At 42.8% G+C, this 22,471-nt stretch overlaps 1 protein-coding gene across 1 annotated transcript; it reads right to left on the bottom strand.

Moving 5' to 3' along the window:
• Positions 1-4,313: 4,313 nt before the first annotated feature.
• LOC138377162 (retinitis pigmentosa 9 protein-like) lies at positions 4,314-22,371 on the bottom strand. The gene is made up of 6 exons (XM_069461905.1): positions 22,086-22,371; positions 10,219-10,249; positions 9,008-9,137; positions 7,307-7,398; positions 5,962-6,023; positions 4,314-4,942 (listed from the first exon to the last, which is right to left on the bottom strand). The coding sequence occupies exons 1-6, from the start codon at positions 22,235-22,237 to the stop codon at positions 4,744-4,746; spliced, it is 666 nt and encodes a 221-aa protein (XP_069318006.1). The 5' UTR covers positions 22,238-22,371; the 3' UTR covers positions 4,314-4,743.
• Between the last annotated feature and the right edge of the window lie 100 nt (positions 22,372-22,471).

Here is a 22,471-nt window from a genome sequence, read left to right as displayed (position 1 = left end):
GCAGACTACTAGCGCGCGCCCAGGAGACCCGCGTAGCGCCCCGCCCCCAGAAAGGCCCCGCCCACGAGCGCCGAGAGGCGGGGCCGGGGACGCAGCGGAAGAGCGCGAACGGCGCTCAGATCCCCCGCGGGAGGCCGGTGATGGGCTGGTGGGTCTGAGGTAGTGCTGCAAGGACAAGCAAGGGAATTGTATTATTTCTCCCCGCTAATGAAGACTAGACGGTGGTTCAAACGAGCCCCGCCCCAGTAGAAATCTGATTCCATCCGCGGCCCCCTCAGAAATCGTTCTCTGCCTTCCATGCCTCGGCCACCCTGCACTTCAACCCCCAGAAGGCGCCGCGGCGCAGCGTCTGACTTGCGCAGTAGCGTCCGTTGTAAAGCGCTATGACAACAGGGCGAAGATGGCTTGGAGTTAGGCTGGAGTGGGGAGGTGTCCCTTCCGCCGTGGCTATCGGTTTTCTGCTTCATCCTGCTCGCCTCCTCCTCCATGATTTCCTCTTCTTTGCGAACAGCAGGACTTGCAATGTCCTCGTCTGCCTAGTCTCTACCAAGGGATAGATGCCGTTTCCTCTGCTTGTCTCTGGGAGTGACAGGGAGTGCAGGGGAGCTTCCTGGGGAAATTGCTCCAACTCTGTGGAGCTGGTGGTGCTGCCTGGTGGGGCTCTCTCTTTGCATGAGACGAGGAACAAGTTTCAGTTAGGACAAGAGAAAATATTTGTAGGGGAAGAAAAATTGTTTCCTTCTACCCTTCTAGGGTTTTTTGGCTGGTCTACGAATTAAATTGACATGCTAGTGGAAAAAGCCCAAATTCTGTAAAATAATTTAAAGAGGTTTATTCTGAGCCGAATATGAGTGACCAATGGCTTGGGGAACCATACTTAAGAAGCCTTGAGTAAGTGGTCCTGAGGTGGTTAGGTTACATACGGTTTGGTTACATACATGTTAGGGAGACAGGAGTTGCAGGTGAAGGTGTAAGTCAGTACATAGAAGGTTTACCTTAGTTTGGCCGGAAGAGGCCGGAGATCTTGAAGGGGGGGGGGGGGGCGGTAAAAGGCTGTAGGTGGGTTCCAAGTTTCTTTGATTTGTTATTGGTTAAAGAAAGAAAGCCTTGTATAAAGACATGGAGTCACTAAGAAAGAAATCCTTGAGTTAATTTGGGAGGGGGGTTCCGGGCGGGCACAATGGCTCACACCTGTAATCCCAACACTTTGAGGGGCTGAGGAGGCAGGGGGATCGCTTGAGGCCGGGAGTTCGAGACCATCCTCTGGGACACAGCGAGACACGCCCCCACCATCTCTACAAAAAATAACAAATTAACCAGGTGTGGTGGCGCATGCCTGGTAGTCCCAGCTACTTGGGAGGCTAAGGTGGGAAGATTGCTTGGGCCTAGGAGGCCAAAGTTGCAGTGAACTATGTTAGCGCCACTGCTCTCCAGTCTGGGTGACAAAGCAAGTCAAGACTCCATCTCAAAAAAAAAAAGGGGGAGTGGGGTCTGTTAATCAGATAGCAAGCTATGATATACTCAAAGTGATCTGTTAAGCAAATTGAGGGCATGCAGGCATGGGTTAACTTTTGCCTTGCATGGCCTTGGACCTAGTTTGCAATTTGTATAAACTTCAAAAAGGAGGGGGCATAAGGAGGTGTGTCCAGGAACTTAGTTTTATGGTGTTTCTGAGGTTCCCTTGGCCAAGAGGGATTTTGATCAGTCACAGGGAAGCTTAGGATTTATTTTTGGTTTACATTCTATAGACCCCCACCCCCTTTGGTCAAGATTTGCCAGAGACAGCATCAATGGCCAAGTTTTTTTGTCCCATCATTGCCAGGGTGGTGTGGCTACCTTCTCTGGGTCTATCCTGTCACTCAGTGGGACCCTTGTGGCCAAGGAACTTAGAGCCAAAAGACTTACAGCCAGAAAATGTTCTAGGGCAGACAGGAATGGAGGTGGGCAGGTACTCATTAACCTTTTAAACCGTTTAAGCAATGTAAGAGTTAAAAACCAAAAGCCGAAAACAAGGTTACAAAATTAACCCCTCTATAAGCATTGAGCTATTGTAATCTTGGTTTTAGTTGCAGATTTGTAGCAGTTTGTTATACAAAATATAAACATTTTGTTAAAAAACCATTTAAGGAATTTAGAGACTTTTGTTGTACTACTATGCAGTCTCTTTAGTAATCTCTGTTTGCATAAATGTTATAACTGGGAATGACTATTCCCAGGAGGCTTTGCCACTAGAGCAATGTTATGTACCCTGAGTGCTTTTTCTCCCTGGCTTCTCTACTCTGTTTTATGATGACAAAAATGACCCAATTTGCATGATCACCTTTTGCATAACTGATCACAGCACAGCTGCTACTCCTTACCATGGATGGGCACATGAGGAATCAAAGATTCCTAATCCCCTACCCTCTTAACCTTTCTTTTCCCAAACAATAGGTTTTCCTGAGCCAAGGCTGTTCTAGAGAGTATCCCAAAGTTTCTAACACCATGTGTTTTGTCTTTTCCAAACAATAAATTCTTCGGCACCAACTGGGTATCCAATTGAATTCTAACACTCACTACTTAGAGTTAGTGCAAACCCCACAGGTTAAGGACTTAGTACCACAAGACTGTCTCCACTTCAGACACCAGCCTCAAATGGGGTGCCCAGGCTATTAAACTTCTGCCTTGTCAACTACCAGTTTAGGGGTGACCATGACCCCCTCCTCAGGTTCCATAATTGTCCAGAACAACTCACAGAACTCAGGGAATGCTTTACTTATGTCAACTGGTTTGTTATAAAGGATATAACTTAGGAACAGCCAAATGGAAGAGATGTGTAAGAGAAGGCATGGGGGTAGTGTAGAGTTTCCATGCCCACTCCAGGTGCACCAGCATATCAGTGTATACACAAACAGCCCATTTTTCTTCATCCTATTTATTTTCCTATAATGAAAACAGTAGAATCTTCAGGGGGAAAGTGTTTACCAATACAGAAGCTCCCCCACCCCATTTAAAACTTTTTGTTGAACTCGTTCTTCAGTGCCCCTCCCCTCCCAGGAGAAGAAGGGAGGAGATAGAGGTTGCGACCTGAAATTTCCAACCCTCTACTCTTGGTTTTGGTCTTTCTGGTTACCAGGTCCACCCTGTAGCTATCTAGTAGCCTCATTCTCAGTCACTCTAGCATAAACCAGGTGTAGTGAGAAGAGGTTTCTTTTGAAAACAAAAGTCATTAATCAGTCACTCAGGAGGTTCCAAGGGCTTTAGGAGTTCCTTGCCAGGAACCATTGACAAAAACCAAATACTGTTTATAATTATACCAGGCCAGGCGCGGTGGCTCACGCCTGTAATCCTAGCACTCTGGGAGGCCGAGGCGGGCGGATCGTTTGAGCTCAGGAGTTCGAGACCAGCCTGAGCAAGAGCGAGACCCCGTCTCTACTAAAAATAGAAAGAAATTATATGGACAGCTAAAAATATATATAGAAAAAATTAGCCGGACATGGTGGCGCATGCCTGTAGTCTCAGCTACTCGGGAGGCTGAGGCAGGAGGATAGCTTGAGCCCAGGAGTTTGAGGTTGCTGTGAGCTAGGCTGACGCCACGGCACTCTAGCCTGGGCAACAGAGCGAGACTCTGTCTCAAAAAAAAGAAAAAAAAAATCTGCCTTTTGTCAGTTGATTTTTCAGCAAACCTTCAGAGGAAGAACAAATTTTCCCTTGGCCCCTACATTATAAATACTTTTTGGGTACAAATATACAGTTAGAAGAAATAAGAATTTAAGTGTTCCATAGATCAGTAGGATGGCTATAGTTAACAATCATCTATTGTGCATTTCAAAATATCTAGAAGAGAATATTACAAATGTTCCTAGTGTCAACCTAAAAGGAAGAAACTGAGGCAAAATTAATATAAGTAGAGTTTATTTGGGCCAATCTTGAGGGTTGCAACTGGGTGTTTAGATTCAAGTTGAGGCTGGTCTGATGGTAGTGGGTTATCAGAACTTACTAACATTATTGGTGTCACTAAAGTTGGTATTCAACCCCACATTGCTAAATTTGACTGGCTTTAAAAAAAAATTAAAAAGATTCAAGTTGCCCTGAATATATACTCTGATTAGCAATAGTTACAAGTAGGTTTTTAAAGGAAAAGAGGAAGTTCCTAAATTGTGTACCAAGAATTTACATTAAGAGGGGGAGTGAGGAATACTGTTAAGTTTAGAATGTAACAGTGTGTAGGTGAATGTATAGCATTTGTGTAAGAAAAGCCCTGTAACTGTTTGTGATATATACCTTTTAAATTGGATCACATGCATGTATTATTCATAAATAAATACATTTTTAAAATAAATAATGAGCTTTTATTTTTCTCAACCACAACAGAGACTCCAGCCTGAAGTCGATGGAAATCGAGTCGCCCCACTGTGCAGGAACAAGCTGTGGCAGCGCCTGGAAGACATTCCTCAGAGATTCCCTTCCACCTGCCCCCCCTGCAGGAGGCATTTCAAAGGAATCATAAACTCACGTGACCGTGACCGGCAGGGAGGAGGACATCAAATAAGCTTTCTCGCCTGAAGTCAGCCTCTGGCCAGAGCTAGCTCCCAGAAAGAGACAACTCACTCTCCTGCAGGTGGGTGGGATCCACAGCTGTGACACCACACGCCCTCCTCTCTCGCGTCTTCATCCTCTTACTCTCTCCCTGGCATCTTCCTCCGTTCTTTGGCCACTGCACTTGATTTTTGAGAAGAGAATGTTGAACGAGTCAAATCCTTGTCAGTCTGAGTCAGAACTCTCATTTGACTTGGAAGACTTGTGCTTCCGTTTTTTCTTCTTTCTCTTTTCTTTCTTCCTTTTCTTATGCTTTTCTTTCTTCTTCTTTTTCTTTTGTTTCTCCTTACATTCTGAGGAACTGGAGCTGCTCCCATCTTCATCTGAGGTGGAATCCTCCAGTAACTGTTTTAACTGCTGTATCCTAAAAGATACGAGATTGATCAAAAGAACTGTGATTTTTAACTTTAACTTAAAAGTTTGTTACACAAATATATGATTAAAAGCACTATTGAAAAAAATTAAACAAAAAAAAGCACTATTGGAGGGAGGAGAATGTCACAAATAACCATGTCACAAAGACAGTACTTATTTTTATCTGTTCTCCCCATTCTTGTTCATATGAATGCCTATTTCATATGACTGTAACCAGCTTACAAGCCATTTTGTATTCTTTTCCTTGTCCTATACATTTCTGCATGTTCCCACAGTCCTTACAATAATTTCTAACAGATGCATACTTTACTAAACCATTTCACACTGCTCAATTTCACAGCAGACAATCTACTTCCTCAAAAATCACAATTGATGATATACATAACCTAAACATTTGTACCCCCATAATAAGCTGAAATAAAAAAAAATCACAATTGATGAAAAAACCAACCCTCTTGTTTTTGCACCCTCTCTCTAATCATGTCCAAGAATAATTTTTAACAAAAGCTCAGACCCAGCTGGGCGAAGTGCAGTGGTGTTTACAACTAATTTATCACAACCAGTTATAGATTCCTTTGTTCCTTCTCCATTCCCACTGCTTCACTTGACAAGCCTTACAAAATAAAATATTTATATAATAAAAATAAAAAAGAAAATGAAAAGAAGAAAAAAAAAGCAAAAGCTCATATGCTTAGAGACATTGGAGATTAACTAAATTACATGAAAGGCTCATACTATACAAGTAGACAGCATGGCATGGGTTGCCATCATCAACTCAGTGGCCTGAGGCGCTGGACCAAGCCCACAGCTTTCAACCAACCTACACAGAAGGAGGTTGGCCTGCTCATTCCCCCAACACTGGCCTTTTCAGCCAGGACTCCTGCCCTCTCCATATTTTACAATTGAAGTACCATGTTTATTACAGCATTTGCCTAATATTACAATGGTTGTTTCCAACTTTATATAATTTAAAACTTTAAGAGGATATTTTTATCATCAGGACCTCACCTTACATCCTTTTCATGTCTTTTATTGTCTCGTATGATGTCATACATGGGATCTTCATGTGCCTTAAGGGTCAGAGAAGGGTAAGGGTTGGTTAGGCTTCATGGGCCACTAGTTAAATAAAATTAAACCCCTATGTTGCTGAAACCAGTTATTTTTTACTGTTTGATGTAACCTTATGTTCAACATGTTTTAATCCTTTTAAGGAGTCACATCACTGAAAACTCACTAAGGCAACAAAAAGGATTTTCCAATTACAAACTTATAGGAAATAATTGTCTAATATTTATCTAAAGAAAAAATATACAGACACTTCTAGCTTATAATAAAATGACATGTAATCTTTAAAGACTGGAAACTTAAGTCCCTGATTTTAGTTATGAAACATGACCTTTATATAAGTTATAACAAGGGGGCTGAATAGATAACAATGTCTGCTTTAGAAAATGAATCACTTTTCCACATTATAAGCAAAAAACACTTTATAGTTTTCTTTTAAAGAGCAAATTTGTCACACAAATATAAATTAAAAAAATTTTTTTTTTTTTTTTTGAGACAGAGTCTCACTCTGTTGCCCAGGCTAGAGTGAGTGCCGTGGCGTCAGCCTAGCTCACAGCAACCTCAAACTCCTGAGCTCAAGTGATCCTCCTGTCTCAGCCTCCCGAGTAGCTGGGACTACAGGCATGTACCACCATGCCCGGCTAATTTTTTCTATATATATATTTTTAGCTGTCCATATAATTTCTTTCTATTTTTAGTAGAGATGGGGTCTCGCTCTTGCTCAGGCTGGTCTCGAACTCCTGAGCTCAAACGATCCGCCCACCTCGGCCTCCCAGAATGCTAGGATTACAGGCGTGAGCCACCGCGCCGGGCCTAAAAAATTTTTTTAAATTTTTACTTTTTAAAGACAGGCCCAGGCTGGGAGTGCAGTGGCCTGATGACAGCTCACTGGAGAGCCAAACTCCTGGGCTCAATCGATTCTCTCACCTCAGCCTCCTGAGTAGCTGGCACCACAGGTATATGCCACCATGCCCACCTAATTTTTTAAAATTATTTTTGTAGAGATGGGGTCTCACTATGGTGCCCCGCCTGGTCTGGAAGTCCATCCTGCCCTCTAGAGATCCTCCTACCTCGGTGTCCCAAAGTGTTCAGATTACAGGTGTGAGCCACCGCGCCTGGCCCACAAATATTAATACAATTTAATAGGGGTATAGTGAATAGCAGACACTAGCCAAAATGCTTCTGGTAATGTATTTTATGTGAGCATTCAGTTCACTGGTGACTTTCTGATTCATTGATTTTCGACATCTCTGATAAACATACATTGACACTGTGGAATCTTACTTACTACTCTGAACTGTTCCAACTTTTGGTTGCCTTTGATAAAAAAAGGGCATTCTTTGTCACCTGTTCGGTGACCATACCGTTTGCAACGCCAACCTAAAAACAAAGAAAAAGGGAAATATTTCTGTAAGATAACACACTTCACCTAATCGATGTAAAGAACCAGTAGGCTCTATTCCAGTTTTTTCTTCATTAAACTCCAATTCTAAAAGAAAATGCAACCATGGATGAATCATGTAAGATCCCAGAAAAGAGATTTACACTAACTGCTTCCTCAAGCGTCCTTTAATGTTGCAGCTTTGGGAATAAATTTTCTATCACTGAGCATTTATGAAGCAGTCCAGAGTCAATCTTTTCTATTAATCAAGTGGTTCTGATTTTCATTTATAAATTTAGACATTAGAAGAAATAGCTTCATTCTTAGGTTGATTCAACCACTGTTCGAATCCCTCACCCTTAACAAAATCGCAAGTTCTATTAAAATGCTACTGCCATTACAACTCTACTGCCATTACAACCCTAGTACAACTTTATTTGCAGAATAGGAAATTGTTCTGTTTTAAGAGGCTGAAGAAGTAGCTGAAGGCTCAGTGAGGAACATGGAGGAGTTATGCACAAAAGAATGCATATACATGTTCCATGGCAGCAAGGGGAAACATACATCTTTATGGAAGTTCAATGAATATGGACTTGGCACCAGGCATGGAGATCCGGGAAAAAGGAAGTGGTGCGCAAAGCAGGAATGGATGAGATCCTTGTTACTTCTCTCACCCATTCTCATCCTCTCAGAACCAGCTGGATGTGAGGCGAATCAGGAAATTGTATGGGAATAGTGAGTGAGACCCTGTCTTTGGGTATGAAGCAACTCCAACCAAGGAGGTCAGGAAGCATGAAGAAGAATTACAGCTAAGTTCAGCCATTTTTGGTCCATGTTTGCAACTTTCATTTTTATTTGAGTATTGGATACAGGAAACCATTAAAAAAAAAAAGTTAGGGGATTCTCTGTTGATTGCCTCTGAGCTTTCCCTGATCTTATCTCCCCCATCATTTAAAATTTGGGGAACAATGACTATACTCCTTCAAACTTAATAGCTGTCTTTATGGCAAAACTAAACAGATTTGAAATGCCATGGAACATGGATTGACATATAGATATCCAGAAGATATCATTTCTGCTCAGAATCTTCTTATCATTAAAGAAAACATAATCCTTGCTATTCAAAGTGTGGTCCATGGATCAACAAAATAAAAAACATGAGGAAGATTGTTAGAAATGCAGAGTATCAGGTCGAAATACCAGAAACACTGATACATAAACAGAATTTAAAAGATTTATGTGTGATTTGTAAACTTAAGACCCAAAGAGACCTGTCCTTCAGTGCATCCCTCACTCCCATGGGATTGCTACAGGGGATGTCCTTTTTTGTTACAAGATATTTATTACTGAAGGCAGTGACGGTCCTGAGGAAAGACCGTGGACTTGTAATCAGAGGCCCTGGCGTCAAAGCTTTGCTCTACCTCTTCCCTTGGCCTCTAACTGACATAAGCAATCCTGCGTCCTTATGTAGAAAAAGGAGACCATGCCATGACTTTAAGAGGACTGTGGTCAGAACAAGTTAGGTAAAAGAAGTGAACACACTTTGTGGACTGCGCTATGTAACTTGCATGGATTGGGGAGCGTTACTTGAAACCTTCCCACACTCACACTGCATAACTTTGACTTCTTTCCCCAGGGGCATCCAAAGTCCTTTAGTTGGAGCGTGAGCCAGAAATTCCCTGGCATGTTCATTGCCTGGTACATCTGGTATACAGTCTTCTGGCTTAGTCTCATCTTCCTAAACAAAGGAAACAAGGTGTAAACAACATGGCAAAAGAGCACTGGAATTCTCTCCTGCCTGTTTTGGAGCCCACCGTCACCTGGCTCTCTCATGGGCTGCGGGTCCTAAGGGTATCCTTCATGACCCCCTCAAGAACCAGAAAGAAAGACAAGTTATACCTGATCGAAAAAGCAGGAAATAAATGTACCACAAAAATGACATAGCTGTTCTTGGAGAAAAATTACTGGTGAAGCAGAAAAGAAATCTGTCTTTCATATGAGAATGACCGGTGAGCTCCAAATTTTGACGTAAATTAGATTCTAAGATAAAAAAAAAAAAAATTTCACTACTCAAAATGTAGAGTGAGGCAAGATGTAAGAATTAAAGTAAACAAGGTTTTCTGGAATGATAAAAGTGGCATGTTATAATAAAGTACCTTATTATACCTTGAAGGCCACAGTCATATTTTACAGTCACGTGCTGTATCACTAACGTGCATTTTTACCATGTAATAACTAAATTTACAATTAATGCATTTAGCTGAATTTTTTCCAGTTTTCATGAGTATTATATTTACAATATAAGAATTTTTTTAAGATTTTTTTTTTCATTGAAAGTTACCAAAGTTACTTGGCCTTTGCCGGCCACTCTGACTCCCTGGTGCAGAAACACCCAGCCACTGTGGCCAGGGAGGCTGGACTGGACGAGCTCTCAGGTCTCCTCAGAGTTTACTGTTCTCTAAGCTGTTGATACTTAAGAAACCAGCAGAGGGTGTCCAGAGGGCTGAGCTGACAAGGAAAATGGGGCAGCAGAGCTTAGAGAAGATGCCTGTCACCAGTGAGAGAGGAGGGGCGCCATGGCGCAGGAACACACTAGGCCTGCACTGCCTCCTTGGGGAAGGGAAACCAGGTGACGAAATTTCCACAAAGGCACAGGCTTGTGTCAAAGCCAAAAATTATGATCTATCTGGCATCTGCAGGGAAGAAACAGGGTTTTCATGCAAGGACATTTAAACCTTATACAACCATTTTTCCTAACAAGTTACTGAGTCTGCAAGTATGTCTATTGGAATAACCAAGAGTACAAACTTCACACTAACCTTGATAAGCCCAGGAGGAGGTTTTTCATAACTAGAAAAAACAAAACAAAACTTCATCAACCATGTTAATGAGAACACAACACACCAAGTTATCCTGAAAAAGAGCTGTAGGATTTTTAATCAGAGATTTTACTAATGATAAGCATTCATCATCTGCTTTGCAGACTAGCAATCATCTTGGTAGAGCAGAAAGCTTCTCCTTCCTATGCTCAGTTGCATTCAGACATCAGAGAATATTGCCAAGCCTTCCTTATTTCCCTCCAGGGACTCTCTCTCTGAGGGAGACCCAGAACGCAGGGCAGGCAAGCTGCATTTGGGTTTAAAAGTCTTTATGCCTTTCTGGTAAAATGGGTTATGGGAGGAGGGAAAGTGGAATTCCGTGGAGGGGAAATAAAGGATTGCTAGGGAGGATAAATGAGTGGGGAACAGAGATTAATTGGTAAACAGTTCTCTTTGGAATGCGAATGTTTGAATGAGTCAGAGAGGGGACATTATCTTCTTAAAAAGTCTTCAGATGTGGTTGCATTTGGAACAGGCAGTGTGGGATGGGAAAGAAATTCTCAGGTGTTTGGGCACTCAAAGAGCAACTCTCAGAAGGATTTGTAACTTCTCCCAGAAGAGTAATACATAAATATTTTTAGCTAAGATCTGTCCTTTAATCCCTTAAACCTCCAGGGAAGTGCTCCTTTTTTTTTTTTTTTTTTTTAAAAGAGATAAGGTCTTGCTACATTGCCCAGGCTGGTGTCAAACTCCTGGGCTCACTTAATCCTCCCTCCTCCCGCCTCAGCCTCCTAAGTAGCTGGGACTACAGGCATGCACCACCACATCTGACTCTCTTATTTTAACACTCCAGAATGGCTGCAATGTATAGAAACACTTAGTGATTTAGTGTTTTCTTCATTCTGACTCTCCTGTTATGGTTATGTACAGAGTTGAATGGATCCTGTAGAAGACAATGAATATTGGCAGTGAGTGTCAAGGGGAATAGGCTAAGGGAAAAGTGAAATGATGTTCCTTTTCCCTTTCTATAAGATATTAGAGAAAACAACTTGGATGATGGATGAGAAATGCCACAAGTCACTAATCCAGGATCTGTCCCCTGGATTATTACAACTGTGTATTAACAGAATTAGCTTCTTAGGTATGGTACAGTGCTTTCCCAAAGCAGATGGTTAAAATATCGTCTAAAGGAAAGCTGTGTCATGACATAGGCCTAAGTTAGCAAAAATGATGGAATTCTGCACAACCTGGGAAGATGATGCAGTCCATTTGTAGCTATGCCTTATGCATAGGGACCAAAAGGAGTTTGGTAATAAAGTCTATAAATCCAAAAATTCAGTAAATAAATCTTTTTGTGGCAAAGAGTTGTATAAACAACATATGGCCAATCAAACTGAGATCAAAATTCCTGAAAAAAAAAAAATACCTGTTCTTGCCAAGATGAAAAGGAATGTGATGCAATTGCACATTTTAAAATATATTATTATTGGCAATAGCATTCCCCAAAAAGTCCATATTACAACTGGTTTCACAAGTTTAAAGAAAGGTGGTTTAAGTTATTTCCTAGGTCTAAACAATTCATTAATGTAGTATATTAAAAAAAGATATTTCTCAAAGTTTAAAGTAATATTTAACTACTAAATATAACAGATTAGAAAATTGGAGTGTTTATGTTCAGTTTAGGTTTTGCACTGTGACAATTAAGTATTAACTGCAAAGATAAATGCAGACCTCTTAAGATTAAAAAAAAGTTGGTAGAGGCCATTATTTTGTACCTCATTCAGCCTTGCTGAGAAACCTTACTGTTAAATCATTCAGATTGCAGTAATTTTCTCTGAGTAGTAAGAAATAAAAGGGGAGAAACATTATCTTCTGAAGTGTGTATGGAACAAGAAATCTTTTTTTTAATTTTAATTTTTTTTCTTGAGACAGGATCTCACTCTGTTGCCTGGGCTAGAGTGCAGTAGTATTATCATAGCTCACTACAACCTCAAACTCCTGGACTCAAGCAATCCTCCTGCCTTGGCCTCCCCAGTAGCTGGGACTACATTCACACACCACCACACCTGGCTAAATTTTAAATCTTTTGTAGAGATGGGGTCTCACTCTTGCTCAGGCTGGTCTTGAACTCCTGGCGTCAAGAGATCCTCATGCCTCAGCTTCCCAAAGTCCTAGGATTACATGTGTGAGCCACTGAGCCCGGCCTAAGAAATCTTTATTTTGTTAAATATTTCAAATGACTCTGTGTTGCTGAGTGTTGTAGGATTTCTTTGAGAAGAGTCCCTCATGTAAGTGTACTCCATTCCACACAGCTGTTCCTGCAGCTGCATCCATGAGGCCGCAAGGCAGAGATGAAACTAACACGTACACCCAGAATAGCCATTCTGATACGCCTGGCAGCCCGTGAGCTCTTGGGGGACAAGAGTGTTGGAGCATGGGCAGAAGACTCAGATGCCCTCAGGGGCCTGGCAGGTATGGCCAGAGAGAGAAAACCATGGTAGAGACTGAGGAGACTTGAAGTGGGCACATCAGGGATGAAAAGATTTGAATTCAATTTGTAAAAAGACCACCGTGGGGCTTCCCATTTAACATAGCCCTCTGACCAGCATGCTTATTTATCCCCTTTCCCAGATGCTTTTAAAGTAACAGTAAAAGAATAAAAAAGCCACAAAGATATCCCATGAGGAGACAATATCAGAGAAAGTTTTCAACAAATTTGGGAAAGTGGAAAAAAGTAGCAACGGACTTCTTTAGGTGGAGGAAGTTATAGTCTTTGAAGATGGCAGGTGGGAACAAGGACATGGAGTCAATGAAGACACCAGTATTCTTCTCCTTCCATGTAGCCAGGAGACTCTGCCTGCCCAATGTTTGAAGGAGACTGCCTGCTGGTTTAGTCCCACTTTACCCAACATTGGCCTCCAGGCATATATCCCTGGCCCTCTAGTAGAGGACTGAGCCCAAACCCACCTCCTGGAGAAGCCCCTGCCTCGCCCCCAGGCAGACCCGCCCTCCCCTAGCTGCCGGGCTGGTCAGCCTCAATCCTGTTGCAGGGCACTGTGTCTGAACCAACGGGCAGGTCACTAAGGCAATTGCATGGCCTTGGCCAGCCCTTTCCTGTCCTGGCCTCAGTTTCCTTATCTGTAAAAGGAGGACTTGCAGGGATTTCCTGAATGTTGTTGGGTCTGGGTGTGGGTGACACAGCGAGGAGAGAAATGGGTCTGGGTCCACCGCCTAGACACAGGCAGGCCTGCTGCAGCCAAGGGACCTGAGGGCTGCAGCGCCCCCCCCACCCCCAACGGCCCGTATGGAGGCCGGGTGGGGGAAAAAAAATTAAGAGGAACTGGAGGGACTTAAGAGCTCTAGGGAAAAAAAAAAAATCTCCACCTACTGACATTTCAGAGTCTTTTGATAAAAAGGGCATCCTGTAGCAGCATCGCCCTACAGTGAAGCTATCTGGTCAACACACAACACAAACACCTCTCTTCCTCTCTCCCACACGCTGCCCGCATTGAAAAGAGTTACAGTGCCTCACACTTAAATATGAGTTGAGATTCAAAGATATCCAAACATTAGAGAAAGAAAGAAAGAAAAAAAAAAAAACTAAATGGAAGACAGAAATCAAAAGAAAAGGAAAATAAGAATTAGAGGCAATGAAGGGAGAAGAAGGCAAAAGCAAAAACCAGTGAGTACCCTCATAGATGAAAGACAACATTTCATTTATGAAACAGGAACAGAAGGCTATAAAAAACAATATGCAGAACGAGAAAAAGCTTTTTAATTTAAATATATAATGTTCAGTAGAGAAATGAAGATAAATCTGCAAAGTAGAACGAAAACACAAAAAGACAATAGGAGAGAAAAGGCAGAGGAGGAACAGAAATCCAACAGAAAGAAAAAACAAAATCAAGGATAGGAAATAAAACATAAGTTTATACATGTATTTAATGTATCCATGACACTGAAAAAGAAAAGTCCATTGAAAAAGACTCACATCATCATGAAACTTCAGGATAGCATCAATCAAGAAAAAAGTTCCTTAACGTTTAAGAGTTGGGTGAGGTTGAACAGGTAACTTTTTTTTTTTTTTTTTAGATACAGTCTCGCTCTGTCGTCTAGACTAGAGTACCGTGGCTGTATTGTCATAGCTCACTGCAACCTCAAACTCCTGGGCTCAAATAATTCTCCTGCCTTAGTCTCCTGAGGCACATGCCACCACGACCTGCTAAATTTTTTCTGTTTTTATAGAGAGTGCAGTCTTGCTCTTGTTCAGGCTAGTCTTGAACCCTTGGCCTCGAGCGATCCTCCTGCTGTGGCCTCCCAGACTGCTAGGATTACAGGCTTGAGCCACCGAGCCCAGGTTTGAACAGGTAACTTATAAAAGAAAGGGTTTCAGAATTGCATCAGACTCCCCAGCCATTTTGGAAGCTAGAAGAAGGTGGCATGCCATTTCTAAAATTCAGGGAAAATGATTTTTGACCTAGAATTTTATACCTACCAAATTATCTATCAAGTTTTAGGCTAGAATAAAGACATTTTTAGATATGCAAGGTGTCAAAAAATTTATCTCCAATGCATAACGGTAAACTTTCATAGAAAGTTAGAGGATGTACTTCAGCAATATGTGGGAGTAAAGATAGAAAGAAGAAGACATGGAATCCAGGAATGAGATTCAAGACAGGAGAGTGGTGAAGGAAGTTCTAGGACAATTGTTGGGTACAGGTTTGGAAAGTAACCAGTGTCTACTGAAGGACAACAGAAGGAAGATTCTAGGTAAAACACAAAATGATTCATTATCTGATATGTACATACATGTGGAAAACGTATTGTTGGGGCTCAGAAAATTACACCTCAAAGTATGGTGCTTTGGCATGTTGAGTACTTTGAGCTAAATGAGATTAGAGAAGGCCTCAGAAGCAGCCTCAGAAGCAAAATTTCTCTCTGAACTTCTCTTGCCCTTCTGTCTCCTGCCCCTTTCTTCCTCAAAGCAGTCATAGAAAACAGAATTCCTCTCGCTTTCCACCACAGGTCACGGAAACTAGAACACCTCTTCCACAAAGCAAGCCATAAAACCTATAATATTACAGTAATGTTTCCCCGCCTGTTTGTGTAGGAGTTGGCCATAAAGAAATTCTCTGACTTACCTTGTTTGAGATAGATCACAAAACCTTCATTCCAGGAAGGGTTTTGTCCCATACCCAGGAGGAAGGAATGCTACACAGTCAGGCCAGGAAACATGTTAACAGACAGGCCTTACTGGGTTTCCCTGCTCTGTTACCATTAGATCATACCCTTTTTGTTCAACTACATTTCTACATGGCTGTCCATTTTTCATCATCTAAGTATAAAAATGGACAGTTTCCCTGAATCTTTGGGTCTTTATTCTGAAGGCTTCCAGTATCTTGTAAAACTTTACTTAAATAAATTTGTTATGCTTTTCTCTTGTTATTTTGTCTTTTGTTATAGGAGTGTCAGCCCTGACCCTTATGCTGGGTGAGGAAAGGTACATACCTTTCCACCCCTACAGTATTCAGCTTTTGGAGACTTTGGGGGAAAAAATAGAAGTAGAAAAATTAAGCAAATGAAAAATGAAGGCTCTTATTAACTATTTGAAAGACAACAGTAGTTTAGGAAGCAAAAGAAATGCTACTTGACCGAAAAATGAATGATGGCCAGGCTTGGTGGCTCATACTGGTAATCCCAGAGCTTTGGGAGGCTGAGGTGAGAGGATCACTTGAGGTCAGGAGTTGGAGACTAGCCTAAGCAATGTAGTGAGACCCTGTTTCTTTTCTTTTTTTTTTTTTTTGACAGAGTCTCCCTCTGTTGCCCAGGCTAGAGTGAGTGCGGTGGCGTCAGCCTAGCTCACAGCAACCTCAAACTCCTGGGCTCAAGGGATCCTCCTGTTTCAGCCTCCTGAGTAGCTGGGACTACAGGCATGCACCACCATGCCCGGCTAATTTTTTCTGTATATATTTTTAGCTGTCCATATAATTTCTTTCTATTTTTAGTAGAGATGGGGTCTCGCTCTTGCTCAGGCTGGTCTCGAACTCCTGAGCTCAAACGATCCGCCCACCTCGGCCTCCCAGAGTGCTAGGATTACAGGCGTGAGCCACCACGCCCGGCCGAGACCCTGTTTCTACAAAAAAAAAAAAAATAGGAATTTGCACGTAGAAGCCTTGTTTCTTTGGGAGGGGAGAGGAGAACACAGGGACTATGGGGGGTTACTGAGGAGTCCGGCAGCCCAGTGCTACTTTTTGTAGTATTTTTAGTACTATTTGATTTTCTAAACTACATATAAGTATTACTCTGGTATGAATATAACTTAATTTAAAAGTCAAACAAGATCCTGAACTAGCCAAAGCAAATGCCCACGCAGTTTAAATCTCTGAAACTGGAAAAATCCCACCAGTCTGAGAATCACACACTCTAGATTTGCCAGTTAACTGACCAATGTATCCTTGATCACATGACTTAACCCCTGTGCCTCCATTTTCTTGTGTGTGAAAGTAGGCTATAATCTTTCTCATCTGTGAAAAAGCCCTGTGAGCTACAAAATACATGGATGGTATTAACCACTGTGTGGCATCCATAGCTAAATATAGTGAGTGCTGGGCAGGCTTAGGCCTTGCCCACACTTAAACTAGGAAAAGATCTCTAAACATCTGACTTCCTTGGGAGACCACAAGCACCACAGAGGGACTCGAAAGGGCCAGGACTGCCCACAATACAGATGCGGACGCAGCAATGCAGGGTCTGTATCCTGCAATCACTGCCCTGAGAAGGTGAAAAGTCATTCAGGTCTTGAGAAGAGCAGGCCAGGCCACAAGAAAGGAATGTGTTTTGTATCAAATCTCCCAGAAGGTTAATTATGAACGCTTTTAACTCTTTGAGAACTTTTCCTTATGTGAATTATGTTAAAAGAGAAACTGTGGACAAATTAAATTTAATAGTTTAATTGACCAAAGAACTATTTTTATATTGGGAAGTCCCCACAATTGAAGTAAGTTCAGAGCAACTCTGGGGGCTGCCATACGGTTGGATAACATTTATGGACAGAAACTGGAAAATGGCAAACAGAAAACAGAAGTGAGGTACAGAAACAGCTGGATTGGTTATAGCTCCAAGTTTCCCTAAATTGAACATGGTTTGAAAGGTTGGCTGCCTGTGATTGTCGGAAAATTGGTTGCTGTGATACTTAATTTAACACCTACTTAGCATAGGTAACTAGAAATGCCTGAAACAAACGATTTGTTGAATAACTGGGTGAACACCATATTTAGAAATGCTTGACTTAGGTGGCTAATCATAGAATCACAGACAAGAACTGAAAGGCTTGCTAATCTACCCTCCTGCCTGAGCTCCGTGTCAGGGATCAGGACAAACCACCTGAGAAATAACTGTAGGGGACCAGAATACACCACTCCAAAATATGCCACACTGGCATATTGATTATTTTGAGCTAAGAAACTGAGAACCAGCCAAGGCAGGAAAACTACTTCACCTCTCCCTCAACTGCCTAAAATAAAGTATAAGATCCCCCCCCACTTTTTTTGGTTTTAATTGATCCTCGTTTTTAATTGGTATTTTCTTCCTATGCACGAGAAGAGTATAAAAATAAAACTTGGTTTCTGGTTGACATTAATAGATAGAACCATGAACAGAAGTGGGTATTTCGGGAGCAATACTATACTAGAATACCTTAAACAACTACAGGAATAGTGACTTGTTTCTTTTGCAACCCTTAAATATCATATGTAAGTAAATGACAGTGATCAGTCCTTTTTTTTTTTTTTTTTTTTTTTTTGAGACAGAGTCTCACTCTGTTGCCCGGGCTAGAGTACCGTGGTGTCAGCCTAGCTCACAGCAACCTCAAACTCCTGGGCTCAAGCAATCCTTCTGCCTCAGCCTCCCGAGTAGCTGGGACTACAGGCATGCGCCACCATGCCCGGCTAATATTTTCTATATATTTTTAGTTGTCCAGCTAATTTCTTTCTATTTTTTAGTAGAGACGGGATCTCACTCTTGCTCAGGCTGGTTTCGAACTCCTGAGCTCAAATGATCCACCCGCCTCAGCCTCCCAGATGGCCAGGATTACAGGTGTGAGCCACCATGCCCAGTGCCGGTGATCAGTCCTTTAAGAATAAGGCAGCTAGCTTTCCGGATATCACTTTGACCTTGAAGGTGTCCAAATGATATAATGCTCTGTGATATTTCTAACTTCATAAAGATAATTGTAGAGACACTGAAGCCTGAGGCTGCCTATGGTCAAATATGACTATAAACTTTACTCTTTCTTAAAACTTTCTTTTCCTTTAATTTTCTTTCTACCTAGCAGCTCTGTTACTATCTCTGGGGTTTTCTTCTTCTATCACTAACTAAGGGAAAATTGAAATATTTTAGTTTTAATCTCCACTTTAAAGTTGATTCCCACATCTCTATTCCTTTCTAACCTGTACTTCCAGCTTCTACTTCGGTACTTCCACTGGGATAGTTCATCAGCAACTCAAACTCAAACTTTGCACCTTTAAATCTAAACTCATCTCTTTTCTCACCTAATAACCAAACTTCTCCTGACTTCTTTATTTTTATTAACAGTACCACTATTTTCTGTCATCCAAACTAAAACTGGTCATCTTTTCTTTTTCCCTCTCCTTTGTTCCCTGTATCCAGTAAGTTGCACAGTCAGTCTATTTTGCTCCATGTCTTTCATATTCACCCTTCCTCTCCTCTACCATTGGTACCCCTCACCTCCGCATGTCTACCTGTTACCATTCTTGTGACTAGTATCACTGTCTTAAGTGTCTCTCTTCAACCTATCAGACATAATACTTTCTGATCTTTTGGTTACTAAATTTTCTAGGAAAAATAGGCCACAAACGTATGTCCACTGCCTCTTCATTTATCTAGTTAAAAACATGTATGCTTTTAGCAGGACAAGTTGGCACATACATGTTTAAAAATACCTAGGCTTTTAGCAGGACTATTTCGTACCTCTTCCCTTTCATACTAAGCTTCACACACCAAACTTTAATGAGAAGAAACAAAAAAAGGAGAATGATTATGTACCATACTTTTTTTTTTTTGGCCTTGGGGTAAAAAGCCTGGGTATTAAAGATCCCTTTTGGATTTACCTCTCTCACTGGATTCAGAATACTCCAACATAACAAAATTATAGGTTACTTGAAATTACTGTATTCCATATAGCTCAAATTCCTTCTTACTATGTAACCCTTAGTCAAAATTATAAATTGATTTTCACTGAAAATGTACAAGGGACACATACAAATGCAGTTACCATGATTATCTCTGAGAAGTGGAGTTGAGAGGAGGAATTTTTTACATAGTACTTTTTTCAAAAAAAAATGAGGACCAGGCACAGTAGCTCATGCTTATAATCCCAGCACTTTGGGAGGTTGAGGTAGTAGAATCCATTGAGGCCAGGAGTTTCAAGAGTAGCCAGGGCAACATAGTAAGACTCTGTCTCTACAAAAACATATTAAAAAATGAGCCAGGCATGGTGGTGCACACCTGTAGTCCTAGCTACTTGGGAGGCTGAGGCAGCAGGAGTTTGAGGCCACCCTGGGTAATACAGTGAGACCCTATCTCTAAAAATTAAAAAAAAAAAAAAAGAGTATGTCTTAATTTTATAAAAAACTAATTTAAGATAATACATCTATAAAACATTATACACATTTAGGTTAAGGACTTTTCCCTAACTGTTCTGTAACATATTAGTATCAAATAGCTACATACTTAAGTCAAGAAACTCAGATCAAGTGGTAGATCAAACAGTGTAATCCCTTGGCCTTTCCTTGATACATTCATTGTTTCTTTTCCTAATTCATATTGACATAGAACCAAAGTAGCTCTTTGGAGAGGGGGGGGGGAGAGAGAGGGAGAGAGACCCTCCCCTCCCCTCCCACATCACTGAGTCTTTATTAGAAAAGATGTGTGCTTATCATATAGCAAAAGCATTGGCACAGAAAAAGAATAAAATTCTCACGTAAGGAGCATTAACAGGCTGCCTTTAAAAATACTATTAATAAAACTACTCAAAGGATTTATCAGTAAGGAGTATCTGATCACTCAGAAAACATCCTCCCACCCTCCCTTACGCAAGACTTCTGAAGGAATGACTGGTTAAATTAGTTGCAAAATGTGTTCTTTGTTATCCTCATCCCAGCTCTCCTGCCAGCTTTCTTTATTTCTTCTCTTGAACATAACTTTTCTCCTTTTGCTTTTCGGGACTTCATTTTCTATTGTCTGAATTTTCTGGGAAGATAATTGCCACCAGAGTGGATATAGCTCCCCATACAAAAAGTGTAAGTGGGCAATTTATCTTCGGGCATTTTTCATAAACAAACACTGCCGCACCCCACCAAACGCAGACTGGAGGGATCATGGATGATGCAGAGCTGAGTGGGAAAGTCTGTCTTTGGGAGAGTGGGAAGCAGCCCCGCTACTTGTTTGTCCAGGTTCTCCCCATGCCTCAAGCTGCAGCCAGCTTTGCTCTCCTCTCTGTCTTTACAACCTGGCTCCTCACTCTGCCAATTCACGCTACAGTGTGGGCCTGTGGGTTCTGCACCTGGGTGGCAATAGTCCTGATGTGCGCTGTAATTCTGCAGTGGGTCCACGTCGGTGCAGATACAAAGATACCTTTGATTCTTTCTAGCCCCAGGACTTGTATTTTCCCTCTTTTTTCGTTGCGTCATCTGGGTGGTTCTGACACCCTAAGACCACTCATCTACTCCTTCTCTCCAACGAGACTTCCACTCCAGGGCCCAAGTCCTCTTTCTTTTGCTGCTCTGCTGCTCTGTGCACCCATCACCAAGATTCCCTTTTTGTAAAGAGAAATTTACATCTATAAACGAAATTTCCATTAGTAAAGATACCTGTAAGAGGAACAGAGCTATCTGGAACTGGAGACAACTTTTATCATCCCAGAGACTTAATTGTGTAACACTGCATAAGGCAGCAACCTTTATTCACCATACATTTCCTCCCCTCACCCTGCAATAATTTGTCTCCACCCCCCACCTCTAATCCCCAAGCCTCTATCCACCGGCCTTTGGATGAGTCTCCTATTTCTGTGGCCCTCTTGAGCATGGGTACATATTAATGATTAAAATGGTTTTTCTCCTATTAATCTGTCTTATGGTCATGTAATTTGTACCCCAAAGAACCTAGATTTCCTCACACCGCCTCTCTCCCAGGTTATCTGGACTCTCCTTGAACCCTCCAGAGCTGGGGGAGCACCGTGCCGCCTACATCAGGCCATGCTGGCCTGTGAATACTTGACTCTGGCCCTAAATTCCTCTTCACGCTGGGCTGCATTTGGCCCTCTGAGCTTCCACCCTCGGTTCTTGGTTAAAAGTCCTCAGGCCCAGAGAGAACAAGTCTACGCTCTCTTCTACCTGACAGCTCCCTCGCCCGCTTCTCTCTCTTCCCCTCCGGCCACTCTAACATATTACTCGTTTCCTCTCCCCTTTTTCATAGCAGAGGATGAAAAAAATGTTTTTTTTCTCCATTTCACTGTGGGCCCACAGACCTACAAGGTGAAATGCTCAGCTGAACTTAGTTGTCAGTCCACAAACACTGATCGCGCGTCTAGTAATACTTAGTTCCTCACAACAGTGGCAAAGCCCAATACCAAAGTTGCTGCGCCAGGAATGAAAGCCGTTGTCTTCCTTCTTGGGACTGCCGAGCCCCAACCCACGTGCGCCCTGCTTCCACTGCCCCTCCCAGGCCAACGCCCGGCTGCCGCGAACGGCGAAGGCCGAGCAGCCAGGCCCCCTGCCCACTCGCAGGGGCTCCGAGGGCCCGGCCGAATGCGCCAGGCCCCGCGGCCGCGAGTCGGGGCGGCGACTCACAAGGACTCCACGTGCTTGAGCTGCTGCAGCTGCTGCGCATCGTGCCTCCGCCGCTTCTGCTCGCGGCGCCGCTGCAGCTCCTGCTCGGGCGGCTCCCGCGGCCGCCGCGCGCCCCTCGCTCCCGAGTCGTCGCGCCCCGGCCGGGACGACATCGCTGCCCTCGCGGCGCGCTTTTGGCGGGTCTGGCAGCGGCCAAGAGCGCACTTCCTCCGCGCGGCGCCCGCCCGCCCCGCAGCGCCTCCTCCCGCCGCGGTCCCGGGGCCCACCGTCCCGGCCAAGGCCGAGCGTCCCCCGATCCCACGGCCGGGCCCCTCCGCCAGGCCCGCGGCTGTCGGTGGTTGGGGCGCGCCCCCTGGCGGCAGCCGGGAGGCGGGGCGGGAGTCTGG

This window comes from Eulemur rufifrons, chromosome 29 (genome assembly GCF_041146395.1).
Source record: "Eulemur rufifrons isolate Redbay chromosome 29, OSU_ERuf_1, whole genome shotgun sequence".
Lineage (NCBI taxonomy): Eukaryota > Metazoa > Chordata > Mammalia > Primates > Lemuridae > Eulemur > Eulemur rufifrons.
Note: the sequence above shows the minus strand (reverse complement) of the source record. Positions and strands in the feature narration are given on the sequence as shown.

Excerpts from the sequence above, each read along its gene's own strand:
- LOC138377162 (XM_069461905.1), bottom strand. The coding sequence starts at position 22,237 with ATGTCGTCCCGGCCGGGGCGCGACGACTCGGGAGCGAGGGGCGCGCGG. Across the intron at positions 9,138-10,218 it reads CTCCTCCTGGGCTTATCAAG|GAAGATGAGACTAAGCCAGA; the intron begins GTTAGTGTGAAG and ends TCCTTTGTTTAG. Across the intron at positions 7,399-9,007 it reads AGAAGTCAAAGTTATGCAGT|GTTGGCGTTGCAAACGGTAT; the intron begins GTGAGTGTGGGA and ends CTTTGTTTTTAG.